At 47.0% G+C, this 26514-nt stretch overlaps 1 protein-coding gene across 1 annotated transcript in view; it reads left to right on the top strand.

The window, feature by feature from the left end:
- Window positions 1-26514, top strand: part of LOC146867190 (beta-microseminoprotein-like) — a 309484-nt gene that overhangs the window by 5528 nt on the left and 277442 nt on the right. Inside the window, exon 2 of the mRNA XM_085614846.1 lies at window positions 111-204. Coding sequence (XP_085470972.1) covers window positions 111-204 — 94 coding nt within the window. The remainder of the gene's footprint in view (window positions 1-110; window positions 205-26514) is intronic.

Below are 26514 nucleotides of genomic sequence, written 5' to 3'. Positions count from 1 at the left end.
GGTGTAGCATGGTGTGAGTGTTCATGCAGGAGCTAAAGTGAAAGAGCCACGTATAACAATCATTCCCCCTTCCTAACATTTTTTAATAAATATCTAACTTTTCATTTCAGAAATACCTTTTGGCACTTTCTCTTCTTTTAATTATCTCAGATTTGGGATGTGATGCGGCTTGCTACTTTGAGACTGTGAAGCCTGGCGTCAAAGGTAGGAACTAAAAACCATATCTTACTAATTAACAGAGTGTATTTAATAATGAAAGAAGGTATGTCAGGCATTTGCAAATGTTTTGTAACTGAAGTGGAATTTGAAAATTATCTTTAAAGCTCAAAAGTTTCCACAATTACGTTTTTCAGATTCAAGTATTGTTGAGAGTTCAGCTGTTTCCTCCGAGTAATATGGATCCATAAGCACGCTCCACCTTTTAACATATATATTTATTTTAAAATGGTGGACATCCAACATGAACGTTATCAAGCGTTGTGGTAAGCTGTCCCTTTAGCACAATCTTGCGACACCCTACCTGGACACCGTTAAGTAGATGCTGCCAGCTTTCAGAACCTCATTTTAACTTTTGAGTGTTCACTTTCTTTGAAATTACATCTTGCAGTTGTAAGATACAATATTTTCTTGACTGCCAAATGCTGTTGTTTTGAAGTCTGGTTAGAGATAGCTTAACATAGAGGAGGGTTTGGGCCAGCCCCTTAAGACATCGAGAGTAGTGGATGTCAGTCGTGATCAATGGCGTTTTATGGATTCTTCATTTCCAGCAGCACTGATTAGCACACTCCATATCGCAGATGATGGTGAGCAGTCAGTGTGCTGGTCAGGCGCTGTAGGAAAACGAGCTGTGAACTGAATAGGTGAAATTATTTTTCCTATAGGTATCCACAATATGGTAACACTTACTTAAAGCATCACAGAAGTTATCAAGGTGTGCTTTTGGAAAAGGTTACCTTCTGTCAGCCACATAGCATTGTGGTAATCGTGGACTTTCAGTTTTCATTTCTTCCTCATTTATATATTAAAAGCGGATTACTTTTTAGTGAGGTATAGCTTTTTATTCAGGCAGTTACTATGGTTCTATTTTTACTAAGGGAATCTTCTGATATGAAGTTTTGCTTTCATGACAACTCTTCAGAGAAGCTAAACATTGATACAGACTCCTAATACTGCAGAGCAGTTCTAAATCGTAAAAAACACGGGCACTTACCCGTTTCAGTAAGTGACAACAAAGATAGACATAGCACCGAGACAATGCATGACAGAACCTATCTCAGTTGCATGCATTCATTAAGGATACCTTTAAGAAGGGCCAGAGCATTCTGGAAAATTCCGTCCTTTCATTTTAATGTATTTTTTTTTCATTTTTAAAAGTTAAATATTGATCAATGTTTGCTGAGATAATCTCCTTTTACTATTTTTGGTTAGTAATTAGCATCATCCGAGCCGCCTCACTCACAACTACTGTTCCAATACTCCTCTACGACGTACAGACTCCCTTTGTTGTTGCTGCAGTGTGCTGACCCCTGACATAAAGCCCTCAGTTTATTGGGAATGTACCCTACGTACTACAGGATGTAGTGTGGTATTGAAGTATCAATCTACAATCAGGCTTCCCTTCGTAAAGCCTGCAACAATAGGGAACTGGTCTGAATAGCAAGTGTCTGACCCATCATTCAGCCCATATATTGAGAATAGGATTACATTTATTGATCCCAGCCCCCCCTAGACACATTATTCGATCTTCTTGGTGAAAGGACCTGCCCATAATTCTGAACCTACTCTAAAATCACAATGTGATGGTTCTTTTTAGCAGCATGTAAGCGTAGAGAGAAGAAAAATCAGTTATTATTGCCAATCAGTTCAACAGGAATTTCTTCAGACACATAGTAACCACAGACAATTACGTAAATGTAAAATTTGATACTTGTATAGTGCACTACTCACCCGCAAGGGTCTCAAGGCGCTTGTACGAATACCGCTGTGGAACCCATCCTGGCTTTCCCTGTGAGGCATCCACTCCTGGGCACCCCCAAGGTGGAGGCCAGGCATCCTTAGTGTTGTGGGGGCTGTTGTGGAGATTAAGCAAGCTATTGCCCAGAGTTGGACTCCATGATTGGAATAGGCACCAAGGCAAGAATTATCAGGTCCATGGAATTTTTGAGCCCAAGACCTGCCGAGGCAGGGAATTGAACCCTGGTCCCGGGCTAGACCTCTGCATCAGGGTCTGCCGCTCTCATCATTGAGCCACACTTCTCCACGTAAGGTTAGTTAGTTTATTACAAGGACATATAGACATCTCGAAATGAGGGTGTAAAAATACATCAGAATTAGCATGAAGCCCAATCTACGCACCCAGGGGAGTCGATGCAGCATAAACAAAACAATGAATTCAAGAAATAGAATGCAGAGGTTCAAAAAACATGAGTCCAAATTTCCCTCCATTCAGCGTTGATGAATATGAAGCATTAGACTGTTCTACTCTAATGCTAAGACGACATCCCTACCTAAGCATCTTCAGTAAAAAGGAAATAAAAAGGTGTCAGCATGTTAAGTCCTCCTAAGAAACCTCTCCACCATTGATGTGTTGGATAGCATAAAGCTATAGAGACAAAGCTCGTTCTAAGGTGCTCTCTCTCCGAAAGCAGGAAGAGAACTGGGTGCTTTCCCTATTACCAACAAGCCAATATCAAGGAGAAATTGCCCAGAATCCTTTTCAGATCACGCCATCCCCTCTGGTTACTGTTTTCAAGGTAGTTTTCCATGGGAGAACGGTGTTCTTTTCCACCGATACAATTGGCCTTGGTTCCCAAGCCTTCTCCTGTACGAAATACAGCGTCCCTCCATTATCAATTTAGACCCTGTACGATGTAACTTTATGTCTCCTTGCCCGACTAGTAAAATATAGACATTATTCTAGCTAACAAGTTCTCTTCTTTCACCTGCAACACAAAACGTGAGAAAAGAATATTCCACAGCAAACATGAAATTCACTATTAATTCTAAAGGGTGAGCTTCCAGGGAAATAACATTTCAGGCCGACAAATTCAGCTATCATAAGAGAAGGACATGAGAGCTTTACAAAATTGCATTGGAAAATAAGACACATTCAGTTAATATTTCTACCTACAACTATCTACAACTAAATTAATAAACACATTAAATGAATGAATGATTGTTACAAGCAAAACACAAATTTCTTCACGTTAATTTTTTCTGCTAGTTACGTTCACTTTCTACGGTATTCTTCATGTTATTCTCCAATGGCCTAAACACTTTGGCCCGAGACATACTACTTCTAGGTGCCCTTAGTGAATGCTGAAAGTTGTAAAGTTAGACTTTTGGCATTCACAAAGGTCATTTACGAGTAGTAAATGCCCTTTGTGAATACCGAAAGTCGTAAAGTTAGACTTTCATCTCACTTTACCTTTGTGAATTAGGCCCATCATGTTTCATGTTATTACATTTCAAGATTCTAACACTTCACGTTAATACAAAAAAGGATTATACGCGGGCGCGCTCTACACGTGTGATTATAATGCACCCCAACAAATAGGATGCAATTTCCGCTACATCAGGGGCCATTGTATTTACCTTCAGTTTTAAAAGGTAGCACTCTCTACTGAAACAGCTATCCCGCTTGTCTTGTTCTGTCCATTATAATGGTATTACAGAGAGCATCAAATCAGAACACAATCAAGGTGAATCTATTTTCAGAAATAGCACTACGTCTCCATCTATATAAAGTGAACTATTTCAGCAGTGGAGAAACAAAATATGGAGAGACCTCTCTAACTGCCACTATTGCTAATGCCCTATGATGCCTGCCGAGCACACCCCACAACTCAGTGCCTTCCCCGTGCCATTTTTCAAATCGAAGTTCCTTACTGGAATGGGATTCAAATTCATGACTCTGGGTTTTAAGTAATTGACCTCTTGATGCATGCTGACTCCATGAGGTATGTTATGAGCATTCAAATATGCAACCTGCAGATTGCTCACCAATCTGTACAAAACAACACATTGACCACGTGGAGCCGGATTATGAATCGTGAACCAGATATGCAACGGGCATGTATGACCGCTTTGAGTGCTCCCGGGGATCTTTGGAATTACAGAAAGAGGAGCACGTGCTTGTGCAGCCCTTTCTGTAATACAGATAGCACTGGGGCATACATAGCACCAGCGCTATCACCAGAGGGTGTTTCATCATGTGCATGAGGGCGTGGACACTGACAGTGCAACCCCTGATAGCAGACCTCTGGCGGGAAAGGGGGCCTATAGACCCCCAGACATCCCATTCCATGTGCTGGAGAGATAATTGAGTTATATCTGGTGCTAGTTTTAAAACATACCAACACTTGGAGTGTTAATGAGCTTAAAGAAGAGCATTGCTTGTATAATATAGGTGACACTTTGTATTTCATATAAAATAGCCCTGTGGTTTATTGTGGTTATTAAGTAAATCTATTTCTAATTGCAGCTGACAAGCTATAATTTCGATAAAGTAACAAAGTGAGTTAATTGCCCCATGCAAACAACTATCCATAGTCTGCATTGGAACTCAATATTTCATAATTCTAAGGTTGGTCAGATGGAATTTGCGGGATTTTATTAACTATTGTACAGTGTGTTAAAAATGCAGTTTTTAAGATGACCCAAAAGTTCAGTGGTGAAGCATGCAGTGAGCAACAGGTCTCAAGTTCCAAACCAAGCTCCAGTCTTCTGGGCTAAATAAGTTAAGTACCATTAACTGGGAACAACCATTGCTAATACCCAAATTAAAGTGGTTACTATAACCAAATTACATCAGATAAAAGTAGCACCTGTTATTTACAGAGCCTAGAATCAAGAGAAATGTGGTCTTTGGCACTATATAAAAAGGTTAATGTGACCTATAGAGATAGACATTATTCATGTAATTACACTCATAAAATGCCGTACCTAACATTCCCACACAACACACAAAGATATACATAGCTCAAATAAAGAGCTTCAGAAAGTCCACAAATGGTTTAAAGTCTGGGTTTATCTCTTAGCAGTTTATGAAGTTACAAGCTTTGCCTATATTTCATCTGGTGGACTGTTCCACCAAGAGATAAATTGTGAGGATCCAAATAAGCTTTATTTGTCCGCAACACTTACTAGCAGCCTAGAAACTACTCTAACAAAATAGAACTATCAATTTTCAGTGAACTCAGACATTGGCAGCCACACCATGCCAGAGAGGGAAAACACAGCCCCATGTAGTTCTTGCAGACTGCTATCATGCCCACATACAAACCAGTGCTTAATTTGTTGAAGAATAGGTTTTGGTGCCCAAAGCTTTGCTAAAAAGCCTGTGGCCAGCATCATTGCACAGAATACCAAGGCTGCAAAGTCTGTATTTAACTTTATGCTACTTAACCCTTCTTCCAGACACTCCCTGCCCCTTCATCTCTCTCTTGCAATTTTCTGTTTCCTCCATTTATGATCTTTCTTTTTTTTTGTTTTACTCATTCTTTCTCCATTGTGGGTTTTCCCTGTCTTGCTCTCGGAAAATGTTTGATGAGGAAATATGAGTGCCAGTCCCACAAAATGAGTGTAGGTGAACCCCCTGCCCCACAAATGAGTGCTGGTGGCACGCACTGGCAATCTCAGACACAAATTAAGCACTGATACAAACACTGCATGTGCAAGCACCGCTGCATCTGTCACTATGTCGGCACACTGCACCAGGACAATGAGGGTATCATTCCCTGGGGCATGACCACAGTCTGGTTCCATCTTACTAGTAGCTGTTGGAACCTTAATCAAGCCAGTCCCCACTCACTGAGAGTACGGCATTGGCATCAAGTTCATGATGTGGTAACGTGGGCAGTTTGAAGGTTGCAGATTAAAACCTCATTGCCAACCCAGGTTTTTATCAGTCTATGGCCTATAAAATTAGTACTTTTCCGTTGCTTTTGTGCATGGGCTTGTGGGTGTGTATATGTACACAAACACTTATGTGAGTATCATTATGTTTGTGTAATTGATCATAGAATATTTTATGCCATTTCGGGACCTTTATTTCTTTGTGGAAGGCTTCTCTAAAGAAGAGCATTGTGACTAGACTACAATACCTGAGATGGGGGAAAAAGAATAAAATGGAAAGACAAAGAAATTGAGAGATGAATCTAAGAAGAAAAGGAGGATATGAAAGAGAGGAAGAAAGAACCAAACCTCAACATTTTCTCACAGGAATCAGTTTTGAGTAAAAGTAAATAAAAGAACAAACAATGTTGCAAGACAGCTGGCAAATCAATATTTATTTTATAAATATTTTTATTGAAGTTTTTACAAAAGTAACATAGTTGACAACCACAGTAGTATAGTATTTTAATTAGTAACATCAAATTTATTGGGCAACAGCAGTCTCCCCACTACCATCCAGACCGACAATAAATGGGATTGAGATTGTCTTCATGGATGAAGGGTGTTGGGGCTTCGCGGCTGCGTATCCGTCTTCCCTAGCCAAGACCGCTGTGTTATCTCCAACCTCCCAATAGCCTAACCCTTTCCGCTTCCATATACGACCCTATGCCTGTAATCCATTGTTGGTTTGTTGGCTGCTATTGCCTGCTCCAGTGCAAAGCAATGTCGTTCGCCAGTATGAAGCCTAATTTACAGAGCAGCAGCTGTGCTCCTGTGAGGTCAATGTTGCATGGAATCCCAAAGAGGAGAAATTGTGGCGTTGCGGGAGGCCACATCTAGGATTGTTTCTAGTTCCCTGACAATGGTGACCCAGTACCCAGTTAATCACAAGACATTCCCAAAGGATATGTATAAACGTGCCCTCGCCCACCTCTCATCGCAAGCAGTGCAGGCCTGATGCTATGCCCCTTTCAAATGAATGGCTTCCATTGTAGTAGGTCCTTTGTAGGATTTTTAGCTGGAATAGTCTGAGCTTGGACTCAATGGCTACTTCTCTGGGATGCATGAGAGTACTCCCACGTCTCCTATGGGCACAAGTCTCTCTCCCAGCTTGCCCTAAGTTTCACCAGGGTGTCAACCTTATTGTTCAATATGTTTGATATATGTAGGACGTCACTTCATTAGGAATCTCTTCACTCTCCAGGGGTCTACTTTGTGTTAGCGTTGTAGTGTTCTGAAGGCTTTCAAACCAACGTGTCCAGAATATTGCCTACTGCGGAGAAACCAATGAGATCCCATTTATTGATCCTGAATTATTTCTCAACCTCGGTGCTGCGATAAGGATACTTCCAGGCTCACATATGTTCCGAAATTCTTTAATAGATGATACAGATCTTAATGCACTGTGCTCCCTCCTCCAGCCAGTGAATAACTGCCAGGGGAATGAACCCCCATGAACAGTACCATAACAACAGAACAATAAAACACTGGACATTCTTATCTTAACGTGACATTAATCACCAGTAGTAGATCACAACATATCGCCCTTCTTTATCACCAAAAGCTGGCTACAAATGTCAATACAGGGAAAAATAAGTTTCAATTGCAATAAAATAAATGAAACGAAACTCATATTACAAACTCTTGCAGATAACTTGGAGGTCTCCGGATTCTGGGTGTTCTTACCATCCCATTGGTATTACCATTATCAATTCTGAGACCATTTTCGTTCCTAATACTTACTCTATTACTGCTGCCTTCTAAATTGTCACCACTTGGACCTGAAGTGTGCAGACTGTCAAAGGATCCCTCGCCACTCACTACCTGGTCATCCTGCATCAACATGAAACCATTGCTCCCTTCATTACCACTGTCAACTTCTTTACCACTCTGTCTTTCTTCCACACTCCCAGGTAAGCCATACTTTGCTACACTTTGGAGGTTCCATCTCACTCCATAGACCAAAACCACATGCCACTGATGGACTTCTCAGAAGAAGATTCTTCATGTAGTGGGATCCATGTCAGGTGTTGCCATTAGGCCACGCATGCTGTGGAGGCTACTGCGTCATTTTTTGTTGTTTCCTAATTGTGTGTTTGGTGTTCAGCTAGTGTATGGATGTTGATGCCACAACAGTTTGAAAAGAACATCCCCAAATGGTACCCCCTCCCCACATTTCCAATATGTGAGCTCAAAACGACCCACTTCCCCCAACTTCAGAAAGGTCTGTCGCCCAACCATTTCCCTGCCCGCAGCCAGTTTCAGTCTACGCCCACAACTTGGGTCAACAAGTATAGAAAAACCAATAACCAACAAGACAAATTCAAGCAACAAGAATGGGGGATAGCCTTGGACCGTCTCGAAATGAAGGATACAGATACTATGTAAGTCTTTTGCATTACTCCTGTAGCCACTGCTATCAAATCAATATTGAACATTTTACATAAATACACTTCACCTTGAAGCAAAGCGAGAGAGGAAGAGTCTGTCCTCAGGAAAATACTGTGCTGGGAAACAAGAAAATGGCTGTTCCACATAGAAATTAATTATCATCTGAAGCTTACACCATCACTGGAAAATGCCTATCATTATTGGAAGTTACTATGCCAGAACGTAACCATCCTATAGCAAAGAATAACAATATTTTCTAAGAAAATTATTCTCTGATACAGCAACTGTAAAAATCACCTCTAACACTGGCTTTAATATTGCAGCACATGTACACTATGGTAGAGCAACAGTTATTGAAGATTATTACATGACGGAACCATTGAATTGTAAAAGTACTGTGGCAGAGAATGGGTGCCCCTAGCTTTCAAGGATGTGTCCTCCAAATATACAATGTTACATACTAACTATACATTTTAAAGCACAAGAAAATAACTTCCTTCACAAGTTACGCACCAGACAGTTATTGCCACCTACACTTCCTATGCCAAAGAATACTACCTTCATCCTTTGCCGTCCACACTTCCCCAGAACTTACAGTTCACAGATTGAGGCTCTTCATCAAATCTCATCCCCTCTATCCATTTCTTTATCTGTGACAATTGAGAAGCCACATGTACAGGCTTAATATAGGTGCTAAGTGCTATATAAATACAACTCCAGATATATCCAGGTGGTATTGAATATATGTGTGCCACACACCACACCGTGTATCCAATGTTGATGATTCTGAGTAAATGTTGAAAATGATACTCATGTTATCAACCACTGCAGGATTACTCACAGACCTCTACAAGAGAACAGTTTGTCAGATCCACAAGGGTTGGGTTATAAGTGACGATTTCAGTGGTAGTAAGGCAAGGATAGTCAGCATGCAATTTCTACTGTGATCTTCACAAATGTTGTGTATGAAGTTTGTGATTTTGCACATGCATTTATGTATGATTAGGTGTCATGAAAGAAATTCAAGGCTATACAACACTCTGATGAGGGTCTTGTAGTAGTTGTGTGAGGAGCTCCCCTCACAGTCAAATAGCTGATGGTCGGGGTGTAACATAGGTGGTATGGGTTTCTAGTACATGCAAGAAAAATAACCGCCCTTCCCTCCAGCTAGATAGTGAAATACAGTCACACTTTGAGTGCAATGGACCCATAATACACCAGTGCTCAAGTGTGACTGAGCCAGCCAGCCGAATGATAGCTGCACCCCTGGTAAAAGCTGCTGTAGATCATTACAGAGGTAGACAAGTCGGTAAGGCTGTCTTCAGATCTCAGTAGTGGACAAGAATATCAGCGAGCTTTGTTGAAAGTCTGTGAGTGCTGCTGGGCTGGGGATGCTGCTTCTCTGGAATATGCACATGAGATGCATTGGTAGAGGAGTATTTTTGTCTTCTGAGTTCAAACTTAACAAGTTCTACTTATTTGGAATAATGTGCATTTGTAGACCTCAATTCAAGTGTCAGTATTTCATTATTGGAGGACACTGCTAGTCAGGAATGAGATGCATTGGTAGGACTTTACTTGTATTTTGCGAGCGACAAAACTTGGGGTGCTGCCAAATAGCCAGAATTTTTTTTTTTTAACAGTTCTTTTTATTAAACAATGACCGGTGTATGATACACTACAGAGGACCAGGTGGTTGACATTTCACACAACGCATAAATGAAAGTATATACAGATAGTACATATGAGAGGAACATCACAGAGAAGTAGGGTCATCATGCTCAACATTTTGAGGTGGTGTACAGATCTCTCCTCTATAAGAATTCCATGGGTTCCAGATATGGGACCACTTCTTAGCGCACCCCCTTGCTAAATACTCTGTTCTCTGAACGTGCACCAATCAAGGTTTCTCTCCCAGGCTTCCAATGTGGGTGGATGTGCTGCCCCCCAAAGTTGAGCGATGTTTCTTTTTGCCAACATGAACCCCAGAGTGGCCCACTGTGTCTGAGAAGTGTTTAAGTCTGTGGGCTCCCAGATATTCAAGAGGCACCGTCTCGCCTCGGGACGGAGGGAGACATGCAATACCTCGTTAATCATGTTGTGCACTTGGCGCCAATAAGAGTTGATATGTGTGCATTCCCAGATAATGTGCATAAACGTTCCGGTAAGGCCACATCGTCGTTTGCATTCCCCTGTATCAGATCACCCCATGTGCACTAATCTAGGTCCCGTTATGTAGATCATATGAAGGATCTTAAGCTGAACCAAGCGTGCCAGGATGGCCACCACTTTGGGGGAGGACACTGCTGCCTGCCAGTCCTCATCATCCAGCTCTACCCCATCTTGTACCCACTTATCTCGCAGTATCAGGAGGGGGTCCGCCATGTGGTTAATTAACGTTTTGTATATTATTGATATTGTTTTGTCAGGGAGGTGACCATCTAAGATTCTGTCCTCCGGAGGGGAAGCCTCCGGGGGATCGGCCCCTCTAGGCAATGAAGACTGGAGTGAGTGTGAGACCTGCATATAGCGAAAACTTTCTGTGTCTGCCAAATCATATTCACTTTTAAGCGTGCTGAAGGACTTGCTCTCCCTTTTTCCCCAAATATCTTTAATCGCTGAGCTCCCGATAAGGTCCCACTAGTCGAAACCCCTCGTCCTCCACAGGTCGCCTAATTTCTCTGAATCCCAAAGAGGGGTGGCCAATGTTAGTCTGTGTCTCCAACCAAGAATATTAGTGGCGTCGTGCCAAATTTGAACTGAGTGCTTCGTGGGGCTTGTTAGTTTGAACCGCTTAGGTTGGGAGTACAATGCCCTATCATAAGTGCCACCCGGAAGGAGCCATCTGTCCATGGCGTAACCCGGGTCATCCGCACGACCATATGTGCCATGATTAATTGCTGCCATTTGGGAAGCCCAATAGTATTTCTTAATATTGGGGAGGCTGATGCCTCCATCATACCAGTGTAGCATTAGCTTGTTCAAGGCGATTCAAGGTTTGTTGTCCCATAATAGGTCCCTCTGCAGGCTCTCAACCTCCTTAAAATAACGTGCTGGAACTAAATCCACGGTGTTTTGCAGGACATATAGGAATTGTGGTAATGCTATAATTTTAAATAAAGTAGCTCTGCCCAGGAGCGAAATAGGGAGAGTCTTCCAGCTGGCGATGTCACCTTTAAGTCTACGAAGAGGAGGAAGGAGATTCTGGGCATAGCGGACCGAGGGGTCCAATGAGACAAAAATCCCCAAATATTTAAATCCAATCAGGTTAATTTGTATTGGGCAGTCCTGGGAAGGGATGGGAGGGACCCCCCTCAGAACAAATAATAAGGATTTTCCCCAATTGATGGAAAGTCCAGAGAATCTACCGAAGACTGTAAGAATGTCCAGCACCACTATAAGCGATTTCTTAGGGGAGGCCAAATAGAGTAAAATGTCATCTGCGTACAAGGATATGCGGTCCTCCCATCCGGAGGACCACCGCAAACCCCTTATCATTGGGTCCCAACGTATCCAAGCGGCAAGGGGTTCCAAGGCCAGGGAGAAAAGAAGGGGGGACAGTGGACAACCCTGACGAGTTCCTCGACGGAGTAAAAATGAGGCTGATACCTTGTAATTTACCACCACTCGAGCCAGTGGTTCAGAATATAAAAGACGTACCCACTGAGTGTACTCCGGGCCAAGTCCCAGCTTCATCAGAACTGCCTATAAGTATGGCCATGCAATAGTATCGAAGGCCATGGTCGCGTCCAATGACACAATCACAGCTGGCTCTCAAAGGGTGTGGACTCTATCTATCACCCCATGAACTCTGCGGAGGTTTAGGACTGTATTTCTATGGGGCATGAAGCCGGATTGATCTGGGTGCACTAAGCCACTGATCACCTTTACCAAGCGGTTGGCTAAGAGTTTGGCTAAAATCTTAGGTTCAGGATTTAAAAGAGAGATGGGCCTATATGAGGCACAGTCTGTTTTGGATTTTCCTTCCTTGTGGATGGTGACAATAGTAGCTATTCTTTGTTCCCGGGACAGCGTTCCCACTTCCCTAGATTCTACAAACATAGCTTTAAAATAGGGGGCTAGCTTATCTGGTCTCAGCTTGTGGAGCTCAATGGGGAGTCCATTTGGGCCCAAAGCTTTCCCAGAATTTAAGGAGCGGATCGCTTGCGCGATCTCATCGGTTTTAAGAGGGCTATCCAAATCTTCCCGGTCTTCAAGGGAGAGACAGGGAAGCTTGATATTCCGCAGTAGCTCCTGAGAGTCCGCTTCAGTGTGAGAGGATACCGCAGTATAGACTGAGTGGAAATGTTCAGCGAACCTGTCCACTATTTCATGCGGTTCCGTGATTGAGACGCCTCCTTGTACTTTGAGCTCAGGGACTAGCCGACTTGCCCATTCCCTTTTGTCCAGCCACGCTATGAGCTTCCCGGCCTTGTCTCCCAAATCATAAAGCCTGCCCTGCTGCTCTCTACTCAGGGCCTTGGCCCTGTCTGAGACCAGTGCTTTATAGTCGTGCTGCTTCAGACTCAGCAGATGGAGCTTCTCCGGCATCACCCCAGACTCCAGTTCCCCCTCTAATCTATATATGTCTGCCTCAAGCTCGAGGACCTCTTTTTGTTTGTCTCTCTTGGAGCCAGATATCAATGACAGGGCTTGTCCCCGAACTACAGTTTTAAATGCTTCCCACAAGGTCTGGGAAGAGGACGGGGCCGCTAGAGGGCGCCAAGCAAGATGGCCGCACTTGTGTGAGGCTCTTGCTGTTCGAGTAACGATCCTTACTATATCCTGCCCATCCTGACATAAATGACTTCTAAAATACAGTCCTGACGCCACTGATGAAGCTGTGAGACGAATACTGCCCTTTCCCGTCGAAGTTTGCTCTTGAACGCCAAGCGTTGGACCATCGGCCTGCAAGACCGCGCTCCCCCATCTGAGGGCGGGAGAAGCTGACTGCTCCCGAGCGGGGGGCCCCGCTGCTACCTGCTGCTGAGACGCCGCCACTGGAGGCATCGCGGGGACAGATCCCGCTTCCTGTCTCCCTGCCCGGGGCCTCAGAGCCTGTCCGGACTCGCTGCCGCCTGGGACCTGATGTCCTGCGGCCCTCTGGGAGGCTGCGGCGGCGTAGACTGCCTGGAGGCTGGACCGGGCTGACGACGTGGTGTGGGGCCGCCAGCGATCGTGGTGAGCAAAGGGTGTCCTCGCTGTGCACTCAGAGGTAAACACCCTCGATAGTGGCCCCCTACACTGCCTGTAGCCTGCTGGGACGATCGGCGCCTGATTTCCCAGGTCTCCGCGAGCGGCCACGGGGTAGGGCGCTCGGCGGCTGGCGCAGACCGACCTGTGAGAGCTGCGGACTTTGGAGGTGGTGGAGCTTGGCCCTGGGGTAAGTGCCCCACTACCTGTGTGCTGCATGACTGGGAGGGCCTCCGAAGTGGCGGACCATTTCTGAGACTACTGTTGGGCGGGGGCTGGATCGGACTCTTGGGGCTCCCCCGCGGCGCCATCTGGTGTAGCGGGCCGGCGCAGCGGAAGGGTGGCTCCCTGCTTTGTGACGGCCTGAGAGGCCTTGGACCTGATATAGAGCACCTTTGCCTCTGCCGCAGCGCCGAGCGCCCGAAAGTACTACGGGGGCCCCCCCGGGTTGGCAGGAGTCCCCAGTTGCTATTGTGATTCCACATATATTGGCGAAGCACTCACTGCCTCGGATTGCTCAGTTCCTGTGCTGGTTGTCCAGCTCGGCTGGAGGAGGGGGGGACGGCTGTACGGCTCAGACATTGAGGGCACGGCTGGGCCTCGCTGCGCTGTGTCCTACTGCTGGGCGTCGGGGACAGTCGGACTACTTGGGCTGGCCTGCTCATTCTGTATTCATGGCTTCGGGGCCCCTCCCCCCTCGGGGCTGGCAGGACGCCCTACTTGGCTCCCCAGGTCATCGCCATAATATCTGTGAGCCCCTCGGATTGTCCTACGCTACCCTGATACCCTCATTGTAGATAGCTCGGAGCTCCTGGCCTCATTTTGGTTTGTGGGTCCCCCCTATTCAGCTCGCCATGGGGAAGCCAGACGGAAAGCAATCCAAGCTTACTTTTGACACTTGAAAAAAACCCCGAACGCAATCAGACCCAGAGGGTGACCCCGCCGAGGCCCCTGCCCCGTCTACCGCTGATTTGAAGGAACTGCGGCTGGTGATGCAGTCAAGCTTGACTTCTATAGAATCCAAAATGGATTCCATGATGGCTAGGCTGGATGGCCTCACACACAGTGTGGACAAGCACGACGACCAGCTAAATGAAGCGGAAAGGCGAATTTCGGACATGGAGGACGCGTGCACTGCCACCACCAGCTGCCCATCAGAGATGGATAAAGTATTGAAAGTGATTGCTGCAAAGAATGAGGAGCTGGAATCGCGGTTGGGGAGGAACAACCTCCGCATTCTTGGTGTGCCGGAGACCACTGCCACAGGAAAGTTGGAAGAGTTTGTGGAACGGCTGCTGGTAAAACTCTTTGGCAGAGAGGTATTTTCATCGGTCCTTGTGGTTGAAAGGGTGCATCGGTCACTGGCGAGTCGCCCTACCCCCGGGACCCCCCTGTATCCTATCATCGCCAAAATGCTGAACTTTCGCGATAGGGACACTGCGCTCCGCTTGTCTAGGGAGAAAGGACGCTTACAGCACGAGGGAATGGACATCTCCTTATACCCCGACTTCACTTTGGCGGTGCAGGAGCAGAGGCGCAAATTCCTTCCCGTTAAGAAGAAGCTCCAGCAACTTAACATCCCATATGCTATGTTATTCCCCGCTCATCTGAAGGTTACAGCTCAGGGTCGTCAACACTTCTTTACCAACCCGTAGCATGCTCAGGATTTTATTAAGACGCTGCCTCGCTCACCGGCGAGCGGTCTGTCTCCAGGGCGGCCTGAAAGGGAATATGGAGGGCCGTCCGATGTTGAATAGCATTCCCAGCTGTAAACTGCCGTCGACCCTGATATGAATATTGAAGCCGCCTCTGCAACTGGGAGGATCCGCGCTTTTGCGCGAACTCTGGCCGCCGACAGCATGACCCTACTATGACACTGAAGCTGTGGCCACCACATGCATATAATAGTTCAACTTCGTAGTTTGTGCCTAATGCTTTGTGTCCTATCACTCCTATCGAGTGCACCTTTTCCACACTCTTTGATAGGCACCAACAACGCACTGTCTGAGGTCTGAAAGTGATGCTGAGTGTGGGTGCAGGTGGGGTGTATGGGAGACAACAGAACTCACTGATCAGAATGGTGAAAAGATAACCTGGGGCTGCTTATCCGGCCTTTGTGCTGCCCTGAGCGAACTACTACTTATTTGTGACCGCATCACGGATTGGCGGCTGTAACACGCACGTTGCTTCATCAGGATGGACCCATGCTAATATACCTGAACACCCTCGCTGCTGCGAGGAGCACCTGGTCGCCCTCTGGCTGCCGCCCACCAGGTGAACCCTATTACTGAGATTACGTGAAATGTTGTGGGAAGTGTCTACTTGTCGCCAGTTGGGACTAAGGGATGCGGGTTGGGGTGGGGCGTGGGAGGTGCAGGGCACAGCAGGTTGGGGTTGCTGTTGTGGGAGGGTTCAATGAGTGTTTGTTTTGTTATTTGTTGCCACTGCGCTATGCTTGATGTACACTGGGTGAGGGTCTCACACTGCCCTACGCACTCTGCGTTATTCCAATCCACTCTGTCATATTAGTAATGGAGTCTAGCTCTGGACCACTCAAGTATAATTTTTTAACTTGGAATGTGCGAGGGTTAAACAATCCCCGGAAGTGTCGGCACATACTTGCATATCTTGACCGCCACCACGTGCACTGTGCTATGTTGCAGGAAACACGCATATCCCCCAACCCAACTCCCTCTTTTGCCAAGTGCTGGGCGAGCCATCGTGGATTCTTGTGTTATTCGTCATATGCTCGGGGCACTACCATCCTGGTCAGGCATACACTACCATACACTCCCATAGGGTCCTTTGCTGATTCGCAAGGCCGATATAATATCCTATGGGGTTAACTATTCGGTCAGTCTGTTACCATGGTCTCATGTTACGGTCCAAACGTGGATAGCCCGGAGTTTTTTCGGGTTTTATGGGGGAATATTCAGGACGTGGGCACCACACATCTAATATGGGGGGGAGACTTCAATGTTACCCTTAACCCCTTCGATGCGCGTGACGGAGTGGTTCCGTAACGCGCGTCGGTCGAGCTGTGCGGATGACGGAACCACTCCGTCATGGCCCCGCCCGCGCAAGAACCCTTCAGCACAGCGTGGTAATCCGCGCCGCGCTGAAGGGGTTAATCCACACCTGGATAGGTCACATCCGCATCCGCAGCACTATACAGCCGCGCAATTAGCCCTTAACCACATTGTGGATGAACATGCCCTTATAGACCCATGGAGGACCCGTAATCCGTTATCTCGCCAGGGCTCTTGCTACTCCTCGGCTCACGCCTCTTGGTCGCGCATTGATTACTGGCTGGTGGATCGGGGGCTGGACATATGGGCTTCATGCGCCACGTATCTGCTCCATACACATTCAGACCATTCTCCTGTGTTGTTAACGCTTATCCCACCACCGGCGGAATCTCCATTTCTTTTGTGGCGCCTTAATCTGCAGTCGCTTCTGGACCCCGTGTTTAAGGCTGAGCTAGAACAGGAAAAATCTGACTTTTTCACCCGTAACACCGGTTCGGTCTCCCACTACTCTACTCTCTGGGAGGCCTTCAAGGCGACAGTTCGCGTGCTATGCATTGCGAAGAGTGGGGGAGTCTTGAAAGACATCCGCAATAGACTTCAAAAGCTAGAAACGGATATTCGGAATGTGGAATTGGCTCTTCAGAATGCGCATTCCCCGCCGCTACAAGCGCATTTCCGTACACTGCTCACAGAATATCAAGACACAGCTGAGCGGGAGTGCAAATTCAGAGGTAAATACCACAAAGCTCGATGTTATGGGGAGGGAGAGTGCCCAGGTCGGGCACTGGCATCCTCTTTCCGACCCCCCCGTACTGATGAGGACGGCCTCACGCATAGAAATCCTACAGAAATACTTGGGGTATTTAAAAGGTTTTATAAAACTTTGTATTCCACGCAGCGCAAGGCCCCGATGGATTTTGACACCTTTTTTGAGGATACTGCGATCGCATGGCTGGGCGATGGCCGGAGGGATTACCTCTTAGCACATCATGAGGATGAGGAGATAATCTTGGCCATTATGCAATTACAGTCGGGTAAAACCCCAGGGGCGGACGGCCTGCCGGACGAGTTTTACAAGTTATACCGGCACCTCCTTATCCCGATCTTGCGGCATGTGTTCGAGGAAGCCCGGGAAACATGTATTTTGCCCCGCTCAATGCGTGAGGCACTCATAATCTCTATACCTAAACTGGGTAAACTGCCAACGCAATTAGATTCGTACAGGCCCCTATCCCTTATTAATGTCGATGCCAAAATCCTGGCCAAACTAGTTGCTAACCGTATAAGCCCTCTTATGCCGAGGCTGGTCCTCCCGGACCAGTCGGGGTTTGTTCCGACTAGAAGTTCGGCCCATAACCTGCGCACTTTGTTCGCCCTGCTTCACGACGTAGATCCTGAGGAGGATGCGGATGCCATCTTTCTTGATGCCACAAAGGCATTTGACTCGCTGGAGTGGGACTACCTGTCATACGTGCTGGTGCGCATGGGATTTCCGTCCCCATTCCTCGCCTGGATTAATCTGCTATACACAGGGCTTCGTGCTACAGTGATGATCAATGGAATGAGATCATCCCATTATTCGTTGGCCATAGGCACCAGACAAGGGTGCCCGCTTTCTCCCCTATTATTTGCCTTGGCTATTGAGCCCCTTGCCGCAAAGATACGGCAGCATCATCGCGTGTATGCGTTCATTTACCCTGAGAGACAGATCCTTGTTTCGTTATATGCGGACGACATCACGTTATATCTGCGTAGGCCGGCTCAAAGCCTGAACCCCATATTGCGGCTATTTATCTTGTTCGGACAGATGTCAGGTGTAAACATTAATTGGAGTAAATCCCAATTTTTTCCCCTTACGGCTTCCACTGCTAAATTCCACTCGGACTTCCCCCTTAGATGGTGTGATACCACTCTCACGTATTTGGGGATAATTACCTCTCTCGCACTCGGGAAGAGATCATGCGAGACAACTATGGGCGAGCCTTGGATTTCATTGCTGATAGGATAGCCTGTTGGATAGCGCTGCCTTTGTCGATGGCCGGTACAGCGGCGTTGATCAAAATGGTTATTTTACCTAAACTTCTGTATCTCTTCGTAAATATCCCATATGCTCCCAGCCGTCATTTCTTCTCAGCGATCAGAACTCAGTTAATACGTCTTATATGGGGGGAAGCATGCTAGGTTAAGATGGGATGTCCTCACACGCCCCTTCTGCGCAGGAGGTTTTTCAGTCCCAGATGTGGAGCTGTCCTTCAGCTGTGCGCAGGCACAGCATGCTGTCTACTGGATGAGGCCTCCCCCCTTCATGCCCCATTTGGCCATAGAAGATGGTTACATGGCCCCTATACCGAGTATGGCATATCTAAGCATTGCCAGGACGCCCCGTGGCCTGGCAACCACCACAGTCCAGTCCACGGTTAACGCCTGGCATTATCTTGCTAAAGAGACATGCTGCACGCTACTGTATTCCCCGCTCTTGCCCCTCCCGGGACAGCAGGATATCCCGGTCATGCAGGAGGGCGGCTGTCACCACCTCCTTCGCAAACTCTCTATCTGCACCTGGGGTCAGCTCTACACGGAGGGGAAATTTAGTACCAGCGCAGAGTTTTTCAAAGATATCTCTCCCACCCCACTGGACAGGTTCTACTATATTAGGATGCGGCAGGACGTGAAGGCCGCCACCCCCACGTTCCCTGCTGAACCTCGGGTCATGCTCCCCTTGCATGTGGTATTGCAATAGGGTGCCCCCGCCCATGTACTCTCGCTACTTTATCGTACAGTGCAGGCGAATGGGCATTACGACCCCCCCTTGGCCCGGGCTAGATGGGAGGAGGAGCTAGGGCACCCCCTTAATGAGGATCAATGGACGTATTGTTGCAAGCAGACTGGCGAGATCTCTTCCAGTAGCAGATTCAGAATAATACATTACAAATTTGTTCACTGGTTATATTATACACCAGTGAAACTGTTTAGGCTGAAGATCCGAGATAACGATCATTGCGAGCGCTGTGGGAGGGAGGGAGCAAACTTTAAGCATTTGGCATGGGATTGCCCGCCCATACAGCATTACTGGGCAGAAGTGCTCGGTGCACTGGACCTCATGACCGGTATACATATCTCTAAAGACCCACTAACTGTGTTGTTAGGCTACACTGCCCCCATTGCGGCCAAAATGCGTAAATACACCTCTCTTGCTTTGCTCCTTGCTAAAAGAAGAATTGCTTGCAAATGGGGCAGGGCCAGAGCCCCGAAGTTTAAGGACTGGATTCAGGACCTTCTTTATAGCCAAGAGCAATTTAATACCTACACGGATCTCCAGCCTCCCTCATCCCGTTCCATTGACATCTGGGGGCCCTTGCAAACCTACCTATTGGAGCATTCCAATTACACTGACACGGAAATCCACCATTGAGGAATTGTTGTCTTCTTGTCACGTGCATTGCTGTGGTCGTTACGTCCCGCACACTGACTGCTGGGGGGAGGGTGCGGCGATACTTCTGTCTGTATAGGTTAGGAGACCTTATCACCTTCACCATGCTCCTTTTACATCACAGCGGTATCAGCTGCATTGTTTCTTTTTTGTCTTTTCTTTGATGGTTTTATTATCCCGTTAGTCACGGTCCGGTTGACCGATTGTGTATTTAGCTGAAATACTTATACAAATGCTATTATCCGTTTAGCCTGACGACTCCACCAACGCGGCCGGCACGATTGGGTTGTAGGCGGCTTGCTGTGTAACCCCTCAACCCCCGCCTGAGATGCCGTAGGGTGTGCATATCTGACATGATGCATTGCCGGACCGTTGGTGGTTGTAGGCGATATGCTCAGTTGTATATCCTTGTTTTCTTGAAACACACAATAAAGGTGTTAAACATTATCGGAAAAATATTTGTCAATAGCTTTAATAAGCTCTTTACGGATCTTGGGGTTGCGAAGGTACCAAGGGTTAATTGGGGCCAATCTTCCCACTCCACCCACACTTACAAGCAGGTGAACCCAGATGGGCGAGTGATCAGAGATACCTCTGGCTAAGTGTTTGATTTCATTTATATATGTGGCTTGTGCAGCTGGTACCAGACAATAGTCTAAACGGTAGAGACTGTTGTGCGCCCCAGAGTGAAAGGTGTGCTGCACCTGGTCCGAATGATACACTCTCCAGCCATCAACCAGTCCCATTGCCTCAAGAAGTCTGGCAACCAACGGGCAGACGGTCTCACCTCTCGAGGGGGATATCTATCCAATGTACCAGAGACCACTGCATTAAAATCCCCCCCAGGACCAGGAGCCCATCTGGAATGGTGAGTATGGCCGCACCTAGATCAGCAAATGTTGTGCCCTGTAAGTCCGGGGGAACATAGACAGACATAAAGGTAATGAGCCGGCCCTCCCACATCCCGGATACACCAACATATCTGCCTCTATCATCCACCCATGTGGAGCTAATTGTCAGTGGGAAGGTGTTCCTTGTCATAATACCTACACCCCTGGATCCCGAGGTGAAACCAGAATGCGCAATCAGTGTATACCCCCCCCTGTGCATTGCCTTACATAAATTCCCAATGAAATGTGTCTCCTGGAGCAGGACTATGTCAGGTGAGTGCCTCCTAATGTATTGGAGAACCACACTTCGTTTGATTTTGTCCCCTAACTTGTTAACATTCCAACTCAAAATGTTAATGTTTTTATCCCCCATCATGCCTGCTATGCAAACTGTAGGTCAAGAAATCCCTGGCTTGTACTCTTTCCGCAACTCTTCTGCAAATGTACCCATACATTGCAGCGATGGAACAAATGTAACAAATAACAAATAAACACATTACCCCAACCCAACAACCCCCCACCCCGCTGCCCTGCACTCTGGGCTTAGAACTGCCCATCAGAAACCTGCAGAGCGCCTGTCACCCTAGAAAGAAATTCAAAGGAAGAAAGGAAGGGGGAATAGTGTGCTCCGTGTCCCCGCCCCTATCCATGTAAAGTGTAACACCCCTAATAGAAAAAGGACTAAAAGTATGTATAAAATCACCAGCTCCGGCAATGAAATCTCAGATACCCCACCCACCCCAGCCCACCCCACATCAAAGACCCCATTACTCAGTTTGCTCCGCGATATTCGATCCACTCTGCCACTGCTTCAGGCTGGTCAAAGAACCAAGCTCTCCCCTCTGCTTCAACCCGAAGATGTGCCGGGAACAGCATTGAGTATTTCAGACCCCTTTCTCTCAGGTCACGTTTCAGAGAAAGGAAGGACCTCATTTGCTTCTGTACTCTCTGTGAGAAGTCTGTAAAGAAGGAAATGTCAGCATTTTCATAGCGAGGGAGGCCTTCACTCTGGAGTTCTGGAGAATAACATGCCTGTCCCGATAGTTCAAGACCCGAGCCAGCATGGGCAGCGGGGGAACGCCCGGTTTGGGACGGCCGCCCGGGACAAAAAAATCGCTGAGGCCTTTGGGCTGCAGGTGTTTAAGAATAAGGTCCTCAACGATCAGGTCCGGAGATTGCCCGTCCGATTTCTCCGGAACTCCTAGGATGAGAAGATTGTTGCGCCGGAGCCGGCCTTCATAGTCATCTAGCTTGAGATCTATCAACTTGCAAGAATTCTGGAGCTCGTGTATCTCCCTTTGTAGTTGCGTGACATCGCCAACAAGACTGGAGGTCATTATTTCCACCTGCTTGACTTTTTCGTTGAGCTTCCCTAGGTCGGCCCCAATAAGATTGATTTCAATCGCCATGGTGTCCATTTTGTGTTCAGTGAAGTTTTGACTCCAGTGATAGCCTCCATGACATCCTTGAGTGATAGCTCCTGTCCCTCTTACCCTGAGTTTCCCTGAGCTGCCTCTCCGGACAGTCGGTTCTGCTGAGCGTCCTTTGTAACTGTGTACCGGTCCAGTTTGTTAGTCTGGACCTGCTTCGCCCCACGGGACCCGGAACCCCTGACGCGATCCATCGTGGTATTCAGTGTGTGTTTCAAGTAAACTGAAGTATTTGGGGAAGGGAAAGGCACCAACCCCACAGCGCTCACCAGTGAGGTCGACCTGTCAGAGTATCAGCATCCAAAGCGCGGGTTCCTGAGGTCTAAGGTCAAGTCCTTCTTTCCCCAGGGAGCGGGTCCCTTAACTCAGGGGAAATTGCAGAGGGCCGCCGGCTCTCCCTTGGTTCTGCTTGAGCCCGCGGGGGGGGGGGGAGGGGGGGTTTACCTTAACCCCTTGATGTGTTCAAACTGTGGTCCACAGCGTCTCTCCCGCTTCGAATATATGCAACTATTGCGCTGATGAGGCAGTCAGCAGTAGATTTGTCACCCACAAGAGTGCACTGCCTCCACTGACAAATGTACAGCAGGCGCACCCTGTGTTTTTTTTGCTAATTTGCGCCCCCCCTCCTCACCGGACTCCAGGTTTTGGAGCTTAATCACCGCTGCAGCCACGGGTCCCTGCCGCCTTTTCACGATTTTACTGTGGGCGATATCTGTGGCGCTGTGCAACCGCGGCCCCACAGCGCAGTGCAGGCGAGTCTGACAGCGTCGGAGGGGGGGGGACGCGCCAGTGCCCTAATGTGTGGAGAAATGCATGGTAGACAGCAGCCCCGATCCGGGCGCGCGACGCACTTCAACTCTGCGGGGCAAACAGCAGGGATGCTCTTGCTGCTAGGAGCGCGCCGCCGCCATTAACTAACTCTCGGCGGGTGCGCTCCACGTCTTCGCTGCAAATTGAGTAGTCTTGCCTCACCGAATTCAGGACGCAAGTAGTGGTCACCACCGCAGCCGCGGGTCTTGGATTTACCCCCCCCGCAGTTCCGCTGTCAAATATCGCGGCAGCGCCTCCAGAGCACAGCGCCACCACTTGATGTCGTCGGACCGTTCGGAGCTCTCCTCCGGCGCCTCTGTCTACTGTGGGACCCGGCTCCCGTGCTTTCTGCAGGCCTCAACACTCCGGGGCCGATATTTGGCCCTTCTGAGCCACTCGGCAAACCGGGGTAAGCGGGTTGGAAACCGCTACTACTCCGACCTCGGGAGCTGTCAGAGGATGACACTGATGTGTCCTCAGGATAGACTACTTCACTACGCGGCCATCTTCGATCCGCGCTCGGACACGCCCCCCTCAAATAGCCAGAATTGAGGTGCATCACTAGGAATTTACTTGGATTTTATCAAAGGTGAGTTATTAAAATGTTTTTCAGGTCAGAGATGAGGCTGGAGTTGTACATACATCTTACCAGTGGCACAGCATAGGTTGGTGCTGATTTGGACAGAGGTCCATTGGCAGAGCTTTAGATAGATCCAGTCCTTGAAAAGCAGCAGGTACTGCACCGTGCTGCAGTAAAAGAATGAGGTAAATTGCAAGTGCTACATTTGGTCAGTAGCACTGTTATAAAAGGGGGATGATAGAGATGTCGGACGAGCCAGGTTTAAAAATGATCAGACTGTCCACCTAAACATGCTTGTACACTAGTATAATTAAAGTACTTTGGTGCATTCCTCGTATCCATAGCATCTTTCACTTGCTTTCTTGACAGAGTCCATTTACTTTCTCTTTGTATGATGGGGCAAATTAGATGTGCAAAGAGAAGGAGGAGCACAAGACAGAAAAGGAGGAGGAAATGATGAGGTAGAAAATGTTGGAGTGTTCCAGTTCTAATTCCACATGCTGCCTTATAAAAAAACAGCTACTTGCTGTTTACTTTCTGGGAGCTGTCTCATAGAAGATAAGTTAAAGTGCTGGAAGAGTCACCAAGAGGGGCTGACCTCAGGATTTTCTTGAATATTTTTATATTCTTAGAATACCCCTAGCAATAAAACAAGAATCTGAGCAATGTTTTCAGGTTATCTTTCCATTGAGGTAACATTCTGTCTGTATATCCTGTTTCTATTGAGGCCTTCCATCGAAGGAATACAGCAGGTTAGAGTTTGCAAAGGCAGCAATCCTCCCATCTTCTTTACCTACTGTGCAGGGTAGAGGGCTATGGTTATGGTTGAAGTTACAATGCATAAAACACAATTACAGGAATATTGTAGACAACTTCCAAGACCTCACACCATTCTCAGCGATTGAGTGACATATATTTCCCTTTTGATGATGATTTATGGGCTGCTTGACTTTGGGGCCATCTCAATAAAGGAAAATATGGGTTAGTAAATCCAGTATCCTTGCTCATAGGACATCTGTCCTTCTGGACTAGTTTGATAAACTCCTGTCAACAAAGATGAGTTCGGTGGAATTAGCATGTTTTGCTGTTTTTGATCGCATATATGATCACCCCTTTGTGGCATTGGATTTCTACTGTTGCATACGCACAATCAGCTTGAAGATTTCCAGTTGGTGTTTCCTATGGTAACTGGAGTAAACATTCCACAGTTTTCTTTGGGGGTCCCTGACTCCTTAATTTATTTATATGGCTGACTGGGTCTCTGCACCATAGTTGGTGATCTGTTTCATTTGTGCTTGGGCAATATACAGAATGTACGGTGTATCTGTGCCAAAAAAGTGGATAAGAGGTAGGATTCCCTAGCAAGTGTCTTCCTTAAGGTCCTCCTTGAGAGCCAAATGTACAAATACCTTTTGTGGTTGCAAAAGCATGTAGGATTCCCCAGCAAGTGTCTTCCTTAAGGTCCTCCTTGAGAGCCAAATGTACAAATACGTTTTGTGGTTGCAAAAGCATTTCCGACATGTAAATGTGGTTTACTGAATAGTATGTGTCAATAATTTGAGACTACAATTGTGGGTCACAAACCATTAGCACTTACTGACTTTTTAATCCCTTCTTAAATGGGTAGCTGTCCCCTTGCACAATTTCTGTTTTGAGAACTGTGTCGGGTGACCTCAGAATGAGCAGAGTGTGGTCCTGGTAAATACCTTGCCCCAGGGTCTTGGTAGTTACTGTGTTCATCAAATACCACCCCCTATTATGACTGCCTTGTAATCATGGCCTAAAATGAACATGGATATCTAATCGAGGTTTAGGATGATTAACAATTATTTACGAGGCATTAAGAGTGTTTTAATCTTACTCTTCATTTCAGGACATTCAGAAACCTTTATAGGCTAGTCAGGTTTGATGCATCTCCATTCGAAACAAGAAATCATGAGTGCTCAAATCTCTATTGGAGATTTTAACAAAAGAGGAAATTGCTGGTAAAGACAGGGTACTCATCGAGAGCCTGTCAAAATAGCTTTTTCATCAATCTCTTGCCACCAGTGAGTGCAGATAAAGACTGTGAGAAGCTGGTCTGGTATATGATGTCCACTAATGGAAGTGGGCACCTTGCACCAGTCCAGACAACCCTTATGGTGATTTACGAGGTCTTAGACAATCTTAGAAAGCTCTCTAAGTGGTAGCTGCTGAGAGCAGCCTTCAGGCTTAGTCCAGAAGGAGTGTAAGACAGCTTGTTTTACCAGAATACAATCTTATAGTATAGACTAAGTGAAAAAGAACCATGGTAAGTATTTATAAAAATATGTATTTATTTTGTAAAACTCTCTAGTACATTCCAATATCTCCAACACCGAAATAAACACAATGCACACAATACTTTAGCAAAGAAACTAAATAGCATGAAATACACAGTGGAGCCCAGGAGGGGGCCAAACCAAATACTAAGAAAGTGGTATTAGAACCACGACTCGAATCAGAACGATGTCGAGAGGACGTAGAAATGCTGTGTCCCAAAGAACCACCCAAGGGGAGTAGATTGGGATCCCACGGAGAGCATGTGCAGTGTGGGAACACGACTGCGTGCTCCGTGCAACTCTCTGCGCAAGTCGCGGTTGCATTTTTAACGATTAAGGACCCTTCCCAGGGGGCGTGGCTACGAGCGTCAAGATGGCGGTCGCACCTTAGGTGTGCTCCGGACACTTCCGCCATCCGCTCGGCCATCTGTGTACATCGGGACTCCCTGCTATCTGGCATCGTGGGCATCGTTGCTAGAGGGCTGCCGGAGCTCCACATTTGAATTTGGTGGCATCCTGGAGTGGTGTGTGCGGCCCTGGTCTCCCAGGCCCGCCGCGGGAATTTC

Source organism: Triturus cristatus, chromosome 1_2 (assembly GCF_964204655.1).
Source record: "Triturus cristatus chromosome 1_2, aTriCri1.1, whole genome shotgun sequence".
Classification (NCBI taxonomy): domain Eukaryota; kingdom Metazoa; phylum Chordata; class Amphibia; order Caudata; family Salamandridae; genus Triturus; species Triturus cristatus.
Note: the sequence above shows the minus strand (reverse complement) of the source record. Positions and strands in the feature narration are given on the sequence as shown.